This window comes from Pseudorca crassidens, chromosome 2 (genome assembly GCF_039906515.1).
Source record: "Pseudorca crassidens isolate mPseCra1 chromosome 2, mPseCra1.hap1, whole genome shotgun sequence".
Taxonomy (NCBI): Eukaryota; Metazoa; Chordata; class Mammalia; order Artiodactyla; family Delphinidae; genus Pseudorca; species Pseudorca crassidens.
In genome coordinates, this window is record NC_090297.1 from 151,592,225 (window position 1) to 151,606,006 (window position 13,782).

The 13,782-nt window shown below is 49.1% G+C and overlaps 1 protein-coding gene across 13 annotated transcripts in view; it reads left to right on the forward strand.

Moving 5' to 3' along the window:
- Positions 1-4,154: 4,154 nt before the first annotated feature.
- The window catches only part of PLEKHA6 (pleckstrin homology domain containing A6), a 137,694-nt gene continuing 128,066 nt past the window's right edge, over positions 4,155-13,782 (forward strand). For 7 of the 13 annotated variants that reach the window (XM_067729320.1, XM_067729318.1, XM_067729321.1 and 4 more), the window contains exons 1-3: positions 4,157-4,722; positions 9,959-10,035; positions 13,527-13,584. In XM_067729320.1, the coding sequence (XP_067585421.1) occupies positions 4,640-4,722; positions 9,959-10,035; positions 13,527-13,584 (218 nt within the window). In that variant the 5' untranslated portion in view covers positions 4,157-4,639. Of the gene's footprint in view, positions 4,723-9,958; positions 10,036-13,526; positions 13,585-13,782 lie in introns of all 13 variants that reach the window. The other 6 variants (XM_067729317.1, XM_067729332.1, XM_067729315.1 and 3 more) reach the window with 2 other exon arrangements.

Here is a 13,782-nt window from a genome sequence, read left to right on the forward strand (position 1 = left end):
TGCATGTTTACATAATCGTATATCTAATCCCAACAGAGAGGGCCTTGCCTTCTTTTCCTTTGCTTCCTAGTTCCTGTAAAATAATCAACAGTGGCTGGTGACCGAGCCTGTTGGTTAGCATAGCTATTAAACACCAGCACTCAATAAAAATTACTGTTGTGGTTATTCTTTAGTAGAGCAGAGGTATCGGTTATAATCTTCTTGTAATTGTGAGTCTCTTGGCCAAATATGTTTAAATGATAAAGCAAATGCGTTGAAACACAGCTTTCTACTGATCAGGTTTTCAGGAGACCTGAGTTGTGGTCCTAACTCTCCTGCGGAATCACCACAACTCTGGGTACTTCTCCTGAGTTCTCCAATACCCTCTAGGGGGAAAGTGTGGGCTTTGACTGGATGGTCCTAAGACCATCTATTGACAGAGAAGAGTCTGCATTCTCAAGTCACTAGAAATGCAGGTGGTTATCTCACTGGCTTTCCCAAAGAAACATTGGTTCCAACAAAGAAACAGGGACACAAGACACTGTGACCTTTGTACTGGTTAGGATTTTTTCAGTTGTTAGGGTCAGAAACCCAACTCCAATTGGCTGAAGCAAATAAAGGTGTTTATTGGCACCTACAAGTTGAAATTCCAGGGGTAGAGCCTCTTCTGGCAAGCTGGGTCCTAGGGCTCATAGGATATGAGGACCCAGTCTGTCTTCATCTTCTGACTCCACTTTCTCCTGTATTGGCTTCACTTTCAGCAAGCTTTCCCTGCATAAAGCTTTCCCAGCAGCACCAAAATGATACCTGCCAGCTTCAAATCCAAGAGATAATGGGCTTCCTCCCAAGAATTCTGGGATCTTTTTAAAACTGAATCTCATTGGTCTGGGCTGAGTCATGTGTCCTTTCCTGAACCAATGGAGATGGGGTGGGGGTGGAGGCAGCCCATCAACCCACGTGGACGGACAGTGGCAGAAGGGTAGATGCCAAAAGGAAACTCAGGAGGCTATTAACAGAAGAATGGAGATTGAATATTGGACAAGTAAAAATAATGGACATATGTTTCAGTCCTCGTTAACTTATGATTTTCTTATAGGTACTGTGTTAATTTCCCATGTTGCTATAACAAATTACCTCAAACTGGCTGGCTTGAAACAACAAAAATTTATTTTCTCACAATTCTGGAGTCCAGAAGACTGAAACTGAGGTGTTGACAGGGCCACACTCCCTCTGGAGGCTCTGGGGGAGAATTCCTTCTCTGCGTCTTCTAGCTTCTGGTGACTGTTGACGTTCCTTGATTTGTGGTGGCATCACTTCATCCTCTGCCTCTGGGGTCACATTGCTTCCTCCTTTTCTGTCTGTCTCAGATCTCCCCCTGCCTTTCTCTTATAAGGACATGTGTCATTGAATTTAGGGCCCACCCAAATAATCCAGGATAATCTCCTCCTCTCCAGATCCTTGTCTTAATTACATGCAAGTTAGGTCACATTCATGGGCTCCAGGGACTTTACATGGACAGCTTTTGGGGGGCTGTTTTTCAGCCTACCACTGGAACCAAGCCAGAAGCATAATAACATTCAGGTGACTGATTTAAACTTTCAAACGTATGAGAGAATCAGAATCATTTCTAGATTTTGCTGATATATTTTATCCACATGCTTTGTTGCCTTTTAAAGAGATAAAATAAAATTTGCTGTAAGGGAAGAGCAGACAACTAAATTTCTGACTTGATTGCAAAGCATGTAAGGTTTTCATGTCAACATATCACCCTCCTGCCCTCTTCCAGGTAACTGTTGAACCAATAGCTATTTTTATTTGAGTTTTCTCCTCCCTTTCTGCATTGTCTTTAGTTTCTTTGCTAAAATGTCTTTATTAGCAGTATCAATCCTGATCATAATTGATAAACAAGAACTAGAATGTAAAGAGTCACTGGCGAGAATACACCACAGTCAGAAAAGTATTTTCAAACTTGATCTCTTTTCTTATTTCAAATGCGTAAAAAATCTCAACCACTCGCTTTTTTTTTGGTCTAGGTAAATGTTCCAAGGAGCCCCAGGCTAGATTAGAGATAAACAAGACAAAAATCTTGTGAAGAAATCAGCAGGAGCCCTTACTCCTCAAAGAAGACAGCGGTGTAATACATGTTTTCAAAAATACGTCATTTTGTCCCCTATATCCACCCACCTTCAGCCCAAGAAGCCACCCTTACTGGTTGCTCAGGTTGGACTGGGAGTGCACTGGTTGCTGGTATTTTCCCTGGAGGCATCTTGGCAGCAGTTCCGGTGGTTCAGATCCTCTGATATCACAGGGGTGCGCAGGTGGCTCTGTGCTTTATCAGCGGGATGAGGCGTACAGGTGTTTCACAAGGCTGGGGACGGGGGGACTGGTGAGGAACCTGACCCTTTGACCCTCCCACCCTCCCCAATTCAGGAGCTACAAAGGGACACGGATCCTCATCTATGCTTCTCAGGTGCAGCTCTGCCTTACTGTCCAATGCAGCTTTCTTTACTAGAAACATGTAGGATCTGAGAAGGGAGAAAAGAGTTGGGTATTATGGGGTTTTGCTCCTTTTTGCATCTGGAGAATGGACTCAACTTAAACCTGGCACCAGGAATCAGCCTGTATATGTTGGCAGAGTGAATTTCCAGTGTTGGAGATAGAATGACGTAATGGGAAGAGCTTTGGCCTGGACATTGGGGGGCAGATCCTTGCTCAGTGACCTGAAGCTTCCCTTCCCTTCTTCACTCTTCTGTTTCCCATATTTAAAACAAGAGCCTTGGATGAGATGTTCTCTGAGGCATCTGCTGGCTTCAGTATCTATCAGATGTATACACATTACACCTAGGTTGAGCATTTGAGTTTCCTGGGAAGGCTCACCGGTTGTTCCTTTTTCCAGAAAGCTCTCCCCACACACAGCCTGATGTGCTGCTGGTTATATTTATCAGGCCCCTAAATAGGGTCCAAAAGTACAGGATTGTGGTTAGAGTTAAGAGCCATTTCTAGTTAGGACAGTATCAGTTGTTCATCAGACATAAATCCGGTGCCCCAGGTAGGTGCTGGGGCTATAAAGATGAATCAAATGGAGCCCCTGCCCCGAGGGGCACACAGCCTAATGAAGGAGACAGATAAGTACCGAGGATTGCCTTATAGTATGATAAGCTCCACTACAGGGTTATTAATAAGGCTCCATGACACATGGAGGATGGACATATAAATCTGCCTGGGGTGGAATCAAGAATGGCTTTCTGGAGGAGGTGACACATGGGTGGACACCAAAGGGATAAGTAGGAATTACCTAGGTGGAACAGGCGTCCAATCCCTAGAATGCTCACAGTAAGTATGCTCACTCGACAGAGACTTGCCAGCTGCCATGTGACACATTGCATCCTCTAAAGACAGGTGTCTCTCCCATTGTCTAATTATCCCCTTGGGTCTGACACATGGATTAAGACAGTGTGCATCTAATTGGAGCCCCAGGGGGCAGGTCCTGAGTAAGCTGGGAAAGCTGACTGGAGTCCAACTTTGGTTCAGACCAGAGACAGCAGTACTGTGGGCTTCAGCAATACCACTTTTGATCTGCTAGTATTGAATGCTTGCAACCTGTACCACAGAACACATTCCCTCCTCTCTCTCTCTGTCTCTCTCTGTCTTTCTCTCTTTTCCCTTTTCCTTTCCTTTTCTGGTGCAAATTAGGGGGAAGGGATATAAAAGCTGTTGCTTTCTGAGTGTGTTTCTAAGATCTCACTCTGATTCTACTTAGTCATGGTAGGCTTCTTGGAGGAAGTGCTCAGAAAGAAAGGTAAGGACTGGCTTGACTAATTAGTTTGACATCTTAGCAATAATGGGCCCCTTGTTACTCACACCCGTGCACTCTTCCCTGCATTTGACCTGTGTACCCCTACTAACCTCCCGCCAAGTAGAACCAGGTTTGATCATTTCCCCTTTTTCGGTCAGTGGCTGGTCATGTGCCTTAGGTTCGTGATTCAAAGCTTTTTCAGCCAAACTGGTTCCCCCGCGCCCGGTGTCAGGACTCGGGGACCCGCCTGGCCGCGGCTGTGAAGTCCCCTCGGAGCGGCCGCTGGGCTCCGCCTTCCGCTCGCCCGGCCGGAGGTTGGGAGCGGGCTCGGAGCTGGGAGCGGGAGGCAACACCCTCGCTCGCACACGGCAACCTGCTCCCTTCGGGGAGGGATCCTCCGGCTCGCGCTCCCGCTCGCTCGGCCCCGCCAGCCGCCCGGCCGCGGCGAGCAGAGGGGACTGAACCCTCGGCGCTGCTCGTTAGCAGTCCCGGCTAGAGGAGCGGCAGAATTACTCATGCGCTAATTGCCCCTCATTAAGTTAAGGAGACGAAGGGGAGCGCAGACTCCAGAGGCAGGAGGTGTCTGGGGCCGGCTCCGCCGCGCACGCCGAGCTCGTTCAGCCCGGCCAGGGTTAAGTCTTCCGCTCGCTGCTGGCCGGCTGGCGGCCAGCTGCCTTCAGCGAGAGGCCAGAGTCCCTGCCAGGCACCCGGGAGGTACGCCGCGGGCCGGGCTGGACCGCATCGGACCCCCTCCCCCATCACCGCCTGGAGGAGGAGCAGAAAGTGGGGGGTGCGCGGTAGGCCCCCGCCCCGCAGCCCGGCGTCCGGGTGGGCAGAGAGCGAGAGGGGCTGCGGGACACCGAGATGGCCGATGAGATCGACTGGCTGGACTTGCCCGGCCGGTGGACCTACGGAGTTGACCGCGGGGGGAGAGTCTTCTTCATCAAGTATGTGGGTCTCTGTTTCATCTTCTCTCCCTCTCTCTCTTTTCTTTAAAGTTGTCTGACTTGAAAGGCAGCAGGGCTGGGGGCCGGCAGGAGAGGGTCAGGGTAAGCAATGGCTGGAACAGCAGGCATAACTAATAAGTTTATCACGATGCCTGTTTGAATGTGTCTCCCGTCTTTTCCCCAGTGGGTCAAAGTCCAGCTGAGGCTCAGCATTCCCTGCACCTGGAAAGGCAGGGCAGGGCAGGTGCAGACCTTCCCCTCTCGCCTGGTCACAGGCAGGATGGGAACCCTGAGGAAGATGACTAGAGCTGCTGCCCAGCCTGCAGTTCCTTCCTTTCAGCTTTGGCCATTGACAGGGACAGGGGTGAGTCCTTTCTTTCTTGTGTCCACTCCCCGACCATTTCCTACGGGAAGACTTGGGCTAAGGGACAACATACCAGGAGACCCTGCCTCTACCGCCCGCTTCCCTGCATTCCCTCACCCCAGGACTCAGGGTTCCCTAGATGGCAACCCCTCTCCCTCCTGCATCTTTTGGGGCTGTGGTCAAGGGAAAGAAGATGCCCACAGTCCATTTGGTATTCTTTAGAGAGAGGGAGGCTTTGCTGCTCTCAGTAATATATTAGCACTGTTATATTAATTACATAAACCAAAATAGCTCTGGCATAATCTCATTATGACAGAGTGGCTCTGCTGGTGCTATTTTGGCCTACTTCTATAGGCTTCTTTTGCCACGATAGAAATTTCCCGATAATATAGCAAGTCTAGAAGCACAGCATTTGAAGTGTTACCCACACATGATGGGTTTTCCCTTTCTCAAGATAGCCACTCACAGGACATTAGAGCTGAAAGGAGGCTTGGATGCAACCCCCTCATGTTTCAGACAGGAAGCGAGGTCTGCAGAGATTGAGAGTACTTTTCTGAGATAAAACCACTTGTTAATCAGTGCTCCGACCAAGCCCAGGCCCCGCTGAACTGAGTGCATTGCTTTCCCCCCTGTACCAAAGTGCCTTTGCAGGAGTGCAGGCAGCCAGTGGTTTCTTGTTGGTGTTACCGTTTCCACATTTGCTGTAGGCTTTTCTTCTGTAGTTATCATTACTGTGATCAAGATTGATTTTGTAATTATACTATCTTAGAAATTAAGTCCACTAAAGTTCTTGACCCTACGTCAGATTCTTAAATAACAGGACGTCTCCAGGATTTAAACTGGAGTCCCTTTGGTCAGTGGTTTGAGAATCACCCAGGGAACTTAGTTAAAAAGGCTGATCCCCTAGCCCTGCCTCCAAAGATTCTGTCCGAGTTAGAAGATCTTGGGTGGGCCTTGGCACCTCGATTTCCACAAGCTCCTCGGGCGTTCTGACGAAGTGGTTAATTTGGCTTTTCTCATCTTTCTTCTCAATCTCTTGCTTGCCCTCCAGCTTCTTTTTGTCGTTCGTTCCACAGACATTTATTGAGTATCCGCTATTTGTCTGCTGCCGTGTTAGGTACTGGGATAAAAAACAATAAGATACAGGTTTTTCCTTGAAGGTGGTAGAGAGAAAACGCAAATAAATACTTATGAAATAATAAGATACATTCCAGAGGTATTTGCATGATGCTACAGGAACATAAGGAAGAAAGAGCTAATGCTCTGAGGAGTTGGGGGGGGGCCTCCCAGAGGAGGAAACATTTGAGCTGCTTCTGGAGGAGAGAGACTAGAGTGAAAGGGGCCTTGAGGCAGAGGCCTGTGGGATGGAGGGCACCGGTGGTTGCTGGAGCCCAGGTTATCTAGAACACTCTGAGAGGTTCAGCAGAGGTGGAGTGGAGGTGGCTGGGGTGCTGCAGAAGGTGAGGCAAGACAGGTAGGAAGCGGGCAGCTTCGGAGAGGCCTTGTGTGTTAGGCTAAGGCGTTTGAACTTGATCTCGTAGGTGATGGGAAACCAAAGGAGATTTTAAACAGAGGAGTGACATAGTTAGACCTGTGTTTTAGAAGGAGCTCTCTGGCAGCTGCATGGACGGTGATTTGAGGGCTGAGTAGGGAGGCAAGGGGAAAAACTTGAGGTATGGAAAGCAGTTAGGAGGCAATCACCAAGTCCAAAAGACTTGAATTAAAGCACCGAGAATAGAGGGGAAGGGCGGGGAGAGGTGGGAGAAATCTTTGGGCGTAGAATTGAGAGTTTCCATTTACTCCCTGAATGTTGAGGAACGAGGGGTGAGAGGGGGAAGAGCTGAAGATAAATCTTAAAATTTTTAACTTGAGTTTGATAGAAATCAGGAGTATGGGAAGAGGAACAGACTTTAGGGAAAGTACAGGTCCAGCCGGGAAATATTGATTTTGAGGTCCCCATGGGACATTCAGGAAGTGATGTCCCACAGGTGTCTGGGTGTACAGGATAGAGGTTGAAGAGAGAGGCCTGGGCTGGAGAGTCTTCATGTAGAGCTGGGACCACCCCGGAGTGTTTGAGGGAGAAGACAGGAGGGTCCCCAGGCAGCACTGCATTAAAGGAAAGGATAGAGGAAGAGAGGCCAGGCTGGAGGAGACCCAGGATGCAGAGGTGGGCAGCACCACGGCCAGGGTAGCGTGCCCCCCAGACGGGAAGGAAGAGAGATGTTAAGAAGGAAGGGGTGGTCAACCGTGGAAAAGCCAAATGAGCTTAGGACTGGAAAGTGTTTACTGGATTTAGGAACTGGGGGTGTTTAATGACCTCTAGGAAAGTGGTTTCAGGGGAAGGCTGGGAACAGAAACCAGATTGCAGAGAATTGGCGAATGGGAGGCCAGGAAGTGGGGACAGTTAGAAGGAACTAGTTTCTACCAGGGATGTTTGGTCAGTAAGAAGAGGAACACGAGAAGAAAGCTAGAAGGGGAGACGGCATTAAGAGAGAGATAGAGGGTTCAGACTGGAACACACGAACAGGAGTGGGGGCTCAAGTGATGGACCCGAGAGGGAGAGAGAAGTTGAAGACACAAATCTGCGGTGCTCAATAGAAAAAGGGTCTAGAAAAGACAGGAGATGATGCAGACTGTGACCCACGCAAAAGGACTAGCCTTCAGTGGGAGAAGGCCACCTTTTCTCCAATGTAGAGACAAGCATTAAAGGATGGGTGGAAATATGGATAAGTTTGAGGGGGAGGTTGAGTGTATTGGGTAGAAACCTGCCTCGTGGTTTCTATTTCTCTTGAGTTAAGAGATGAGATTATCCATTGAGAATGGGTGAGAGGGAGGGGAGGAGAGGCGGGCTTGGGACTTGAGGTTGGTGGGAAGCCTTAGAACACTTGGCAAATGGCAACTGATTGGGGCCCCTGAAGAAGATTATAGCTGGTGGATTTGCAATGACCCCAGTCCTCCTGGTTCCACAATTTCCCCACCAGCTTTGGGCTCAAAGCTAGAGTGGAGACGGTCTGTGACTGCATTGTTTTTCACCAGGCGCTGACGACTGGAGGGTGAGGGAAGGTCGGGGGAGAGGAAGTTGAGGGAATGGTGGGTTGTACCCACCTCTGTGACCCTGTGATTGTCGGTGATGTCCAGGCGGGGTGGAGATAGACGTGAAGTCTGAAGGAGCCGATAGTGTGAGAGGAAGAAGGGGTCAGGGCCAGAAATCTCAGGGCAACTGAAGAGGAGGTGTAAGGAGGTGCCCCCTTCCTTGGCTTCCTCTTCCCCTGCCTCCCAGGACCAAAGCCCAGACCACAGGTCATCTCCAAAGGTGCACATGGCTCCAGAGCTTTGTTTAATAAACTTTGTTTATTCTCTCTTCATCAGAGGGGTGGGTCATCTGGGAACGTTTTTCCTGCAGCAGGTGTTCAAACTCAGAGGAAAATTAGTGGAGTCAAGGGAAAAGAAAGCATAAATCCACACAAAGGCTTGGACCCGAGTGTTCAAAGCAGCTTTATTTGTAATGGCCCAAACTGAAAACAACCCAAATGTCCATCAGCAGGTGAGGGGATGAGCACATGAGGTATATCCTGCAAGGGAATGAACTACTAACACATGCTAGCTCATGGAAGAAAGACGAGAAGGAAAGAAGTCAGACAAAGAAGTCTAGTTTGTATGATTCCACGTGTATGAAACTCTAAGAACTCCAGAAAATGCAAACGAATTTATAGTAACAGGAAACAGATCTGTTGCTGCGGGGGGGGTGGGGGAGGATAGGAGCCGGCAGGGTAGGAGACAGGAATTACAAAGGAGCGCCAAGAAAATCTGGAGGCTTCACATCTTGATTTTGGTGATAGTTTCACAGGTGTACAACTACGTCAAAACTTATTAAATTGTACACTTTAAATATGTGCAGTTTATTGTATATCTTACTTTAGTAGAAATTTAGTGGCACCCTTCTTAGTGGAGTTTATTATATTAGTTAAGGTATTAATTATTGAGTGGAGTCCTGTCCTGGACCCCAAGGCCCCAGCCTAAAGCCTGGGTGATACAGGTGATCTGGGAGTCCTCTCCTCCACATACATCTGACTCAGGAAATATTGGTGTCCTTGGTTGGTGGGAAAGGTCAATGGACTCATCTGCCATGGCGTCTAGAGCCCAGAGGATCTGCACTGCTGGGGAGCCCACCTTGCTGGGAGTGAGATGTTAAAAAGAGCTTGGGTTTTAAGGGGGGCGCATCTAGGTCTGAATCCTGGCCTCATCAATTATTTATTGTATGAACTTGGGCAAATTACTTAACGTCTCTGAACCTCAGATTCATAATCTGTAATATTCCTAATGTGAGGGACCATCGTGAATGATGGCATACAGCCCTGCAGACACTCAGGGACTGTCAATTCACCCAGCCTCCTCTTCTCTTATCCATTGAGAAGCTGCCAGTTAAGGACCTTCTGTGTACGTCCCACATGGCTTCACCATTCACCTTTAATGTCACCTCCTTCTTGAAGCCTTCATGCTGTTCCCCTTCCTTAACTCCATCCAGGGAGTACTCCCTTCTCTGATGGTGAAATGCTCTCTCTGCAGAGAGAGTATAGCTATAGTAGGGATTATATAGCTCCTATCACATCATATTCCAAATATCTTTTTTCTTGTCTGTTTCCCCAGTGAGTTAGACGTTCTTTGAGGTCAGGGATCCAGGATTATAAATCTCTGAATCCCCAGAGTCTGCTCAGTAAATGCTCTGTGAACGTGAGTGAATGAAGGCAGCCTGGGTGCCCCCATGTCAGGTGTCTGGGATCAGACAGTCAGTACTGATGTGAATGTGGAGATGGGTGTCCTCCTCAGAGAAGCCTCTTTTGTATCTGACATGTTCTTTCTGGTCTTCTCTAGTGATGAAGAAAAGTCAACCAGCTGGGTGCACCCTGGTACGGAATCACCCATCCAGAGTGGACACTCCTCCAGCCCAGGTAAGGATCTCATCTGTCCCTGCCTTTGCAATCCATGAGGAGGCATGGCTTGAGGTGGCTGTGGGAACCCCCAATGCTGACTTTGCTTCCGACTTTTCCTTTCTCCATGGACAGACTCAGCTGAGCATTTGGCCCACCATGTGGGGGATTTTGCAGGAGGGTTGACGCTCACCTTGAGGTCTTTTCAAACTTCCAGCCCCATGACTAGTATCTGGGACTGACCTTTGAGGAGAAAGAGCTTACTCCTCTCTCATCCCCCTGCCCAGTCAGAAAATCCCTTCCATCCTGAGAGCTCCCGAACTGGGCAGAACCCTAGCCCCCAGTGCGGTACCATAGAACTTTATGCCATGATGGAAATGTTCTCTTTCTCTGCTGCCCAGTACAGTCACCATGAGCCACATGGGGTTACTGAGGAATTGAAATGTGATTAGTGTGACCTAGGAACTGAATTTTTTATTTAAATTAAATTAAATTAAAATAACCCCACATGACTAGCAGGAGCTGCTTCACATTGAGGGGAACATGAAAGAAAAGGGGACAGGGGCAACACTGATTGCTTACTATGAAGAAGACTCCATTACTAAGCCTTCAGGGACCTCCCAGCCTAGTGGGGAAGATAGGACCCCTCCGGGCAAAGATGATTTCATTCTAAATTGAAGAGGTGGAGACACCAAGAGTCAGAAGGTCTGGGGTACTTCAAGTGAACAATCCATCCTCCTCTTCGGGATGCCACTATAGACCAATAAGGGGAGGGGTGGGAGCGACAGCGTTGGAAACCCCCTGCCCCTCTGGCCTTCCAGCCCTTCACCCAACTACACAGAGTCCCGGTCACTCATGGACATGCTGGGTCAAGGTGTTGACTTGCCCAGAGCCTACTTTCTTTTAGATTCAGGACTAGACTCACTGTGGTTCTAGAGCCAGAGGGGACTTCAGGGATCATGGAGTCTGACTCCTTCATTTTAAAGGTAGGGAAATGGAAGAGCAGAGAGGAAGTGCCTGGCTCAAGGCCACTCCGTTAATAAGCAAAGCAGCGTTGGGGTTAAATGCATAAGTTCTAGAGACAGAGAGACCTGAGCTCAAATCCTGGCTCAACTTTCTATTCGTGTGGTCTTGAGCAAGTGGTTTAATTCTGGGATTCACCTTCTTAATCCATAAAATGGGGATAGGATTATGAATCTCAAAAGGTTGTAGCACAAATTAGGCAACAGAGTCACTGTCAACAGCGGTGACTGCTATTGTTATTGTATTTTTGACTTGAAGTGAAGCTTCCTGACCCCAGGGCTGGGGCTGTTTTCTTCTTCTGGGTTGGTGTTGGCTGTTTGCAGTTTGAGTCCATCCAGCTCACCGTGACCCTAGGTAAAGCTAGAGGATGCATGCAAGTCTGTGAGCCAATTCTTTCATTTTTGGCTGCAGCTAACTGGTTGTCCAAGGCTGGGAAGGGGTTAAGATGCCCCTGAAGCTTGCTGGGAGGGCAGCTGCCTTAGCGGGCACTCCGCCTGGACAGGAATATAAGCACCCTTGGTGTTGCCCGGGCAGAGAGGGCAGTGTGGAGGGAAGTTGCTGGAAAAGGCAGGGGACATAATCCACGCTGGCCTCTTTCCCAGGCACATCACACTGGCAGGATTATTTATGGTTCTGACCCAGTGGGGATCCCTCTATTTGGGGAGGCTGCCAACCCACGCCCTTCTGAATGGGAACATCCTCGCACAGGGACAGAGGGGAACAAGTAGCATTTATGGGGCAGCACAGAGGAGAGAATGTGAGCTTTGGAGGCAGCAAACCAGACTCACATCCTGGCCCAGACACTTCCTGTGTGACCTTAAGCAAGTTGATTGACCTCTCTGGGTCTCAGTTTCCTCATCTGTAAAAATGTTTGGGCTGGTGCCTATTGTATAATGTTGCTGTGCAGATTAAATATGCTAGTAGTGGTGAAATGTGTACCTTAGAGGAAGGAAGCTCTCACTAAGTGGCAGCTGGTGTTATGATTTCTCTGGACCAAGTCCTGAGAGGGAGGTGGGCCCGCTGGCTGCCCTGCTGCATTGAAGCAGCAGCAGCAAGTATGGAAATACATACCCTTGATACACAGGGGTGAGTGAAATGAGTGAACAAATACTGGGCCCACCACTCTGTAGAACCCAAGCCCTGCATTCCAGCAGCTTGGACCCTAAGGCAGCTGGTAACATGGCAGGAGAGATTCAGACCAGCAGTGAATAGCTGTATTTTATAAAACCTCGTACGCAAGGTAAACGTTTGAACTGATCAGAAAAGTGGCAGTGATTGTTGAGAGAATCTGCACCTGTTTTGTAATGTGTCAGCCACAGGGCTTTTGCACCCCCAAAGGAACGATCTCTACCAGTACCCTGCCTGTCCCCACCTCTGACACTGGATTCTCTCGGGTTTCTCAGAAGACCCCTCCTCCTCTGCCTTGGGTTTGCCAGGGAGGCAGGACTCTGCCAGGGTGGCTGTTTTGGGAGGGTGGGCAGAGGTGGAGGCTAACAGAGTGCTCTTTGGAGAAGGAGGGGCTGTGTCTCTCTGGAGCTGTCCAGCAGGGGCTGCGCCCACCTGGAGGACTGCCTAGACGCTTCCGAGCCAAGGTCAGCTTCTTTGGCTATTCAGTCCTCTCTTGTTTTGCAAGTCAGTGATTCTCCATTCTGAACATTTTCATGGATAAATTTTTTCGGAGGTAGTATTAAGAAAAATATTTTTTAAGTCTCTTCATTTTTTCTGGGACTGATTTTCTGGTCCTTGGTGTCTTGTCCAGAAGCAGCAGAATCTGGAGGTAATAACACTGGTCTGGGATTTGAAGACTCGAGTCCTGGTCTAATCTTGGGTGCTAATTATCCATAAGGTCTGGGGCAAGTGACCCACCCTTGGCACCGCTTCTGTTTCTGTGATATAAGCAGGGGTGGTCCTGAGGACCCTTCCAGGGCAATCATCTATGCATTCACTGCTATATCCCTGGGGGCCAGCACAGGGCCTGGCACAGAGTAGATGCTCAATAAAAGTTTGTTGAATGGGGCGCTTCCCTGGTGGCACAGTGGTTGAGAGTCCGCCTGCTGATGCAGGGGACACGGGTTCGTGCCCCGGTCCGGGAGATCCCACATGCCGCGGAGCAGCTGGGCCCGTGAGCCATGGCCACTGAGCCTGCGCGTCCGGAGCCTGTGCTCCGCAACTGGAGAGGCCACAACAATGAGAGGCCCGCGTACCGCAAAAAAAAAGAGTTTGTTGAATGAATGAGCAAAGCCTGCAAAGCAGTGATCTCTTTGGTCACTTTACTGCTCATTGATGGGGGATGTCCCCTGCACTGCCATCTCTCTTATTTGCTGGAAACACAGACTGATAAAAATAGTGGACGGAAAAGGGTGAAATTGTTGGTTTGAACACTACTGGCTTATCTGTGAATTTTCCTAGCTCTCCTGGCCCCCATCCTTCCAGAGTACAGATTGGGCTTGTGGAAGAGAGGGTGATTTTGTGATCTTGCTTCCTCACAGGTTTGCCCAAGGGCTGGGAGATGGATTCCACCCAGGAAGGAGCTGTGTATTTCATCAAGTGAGTAAAATGGAGTTTCTTTCTGGTCTTGCTGTTGGTTCTACCTTTGTCTTTGTACCTGATGCCTCCTTGGGCAGGGAGATAGTTAAAGGGTCTTGCTGGAGGCCTTGCTTGGGTCTGTGAATGGCCAAGAGATGTCAAAGCTTCCAAGTGAGCACTGCAGATAAAGCCCAGGGTGTGTGCGTGTGTGTGTGTGTG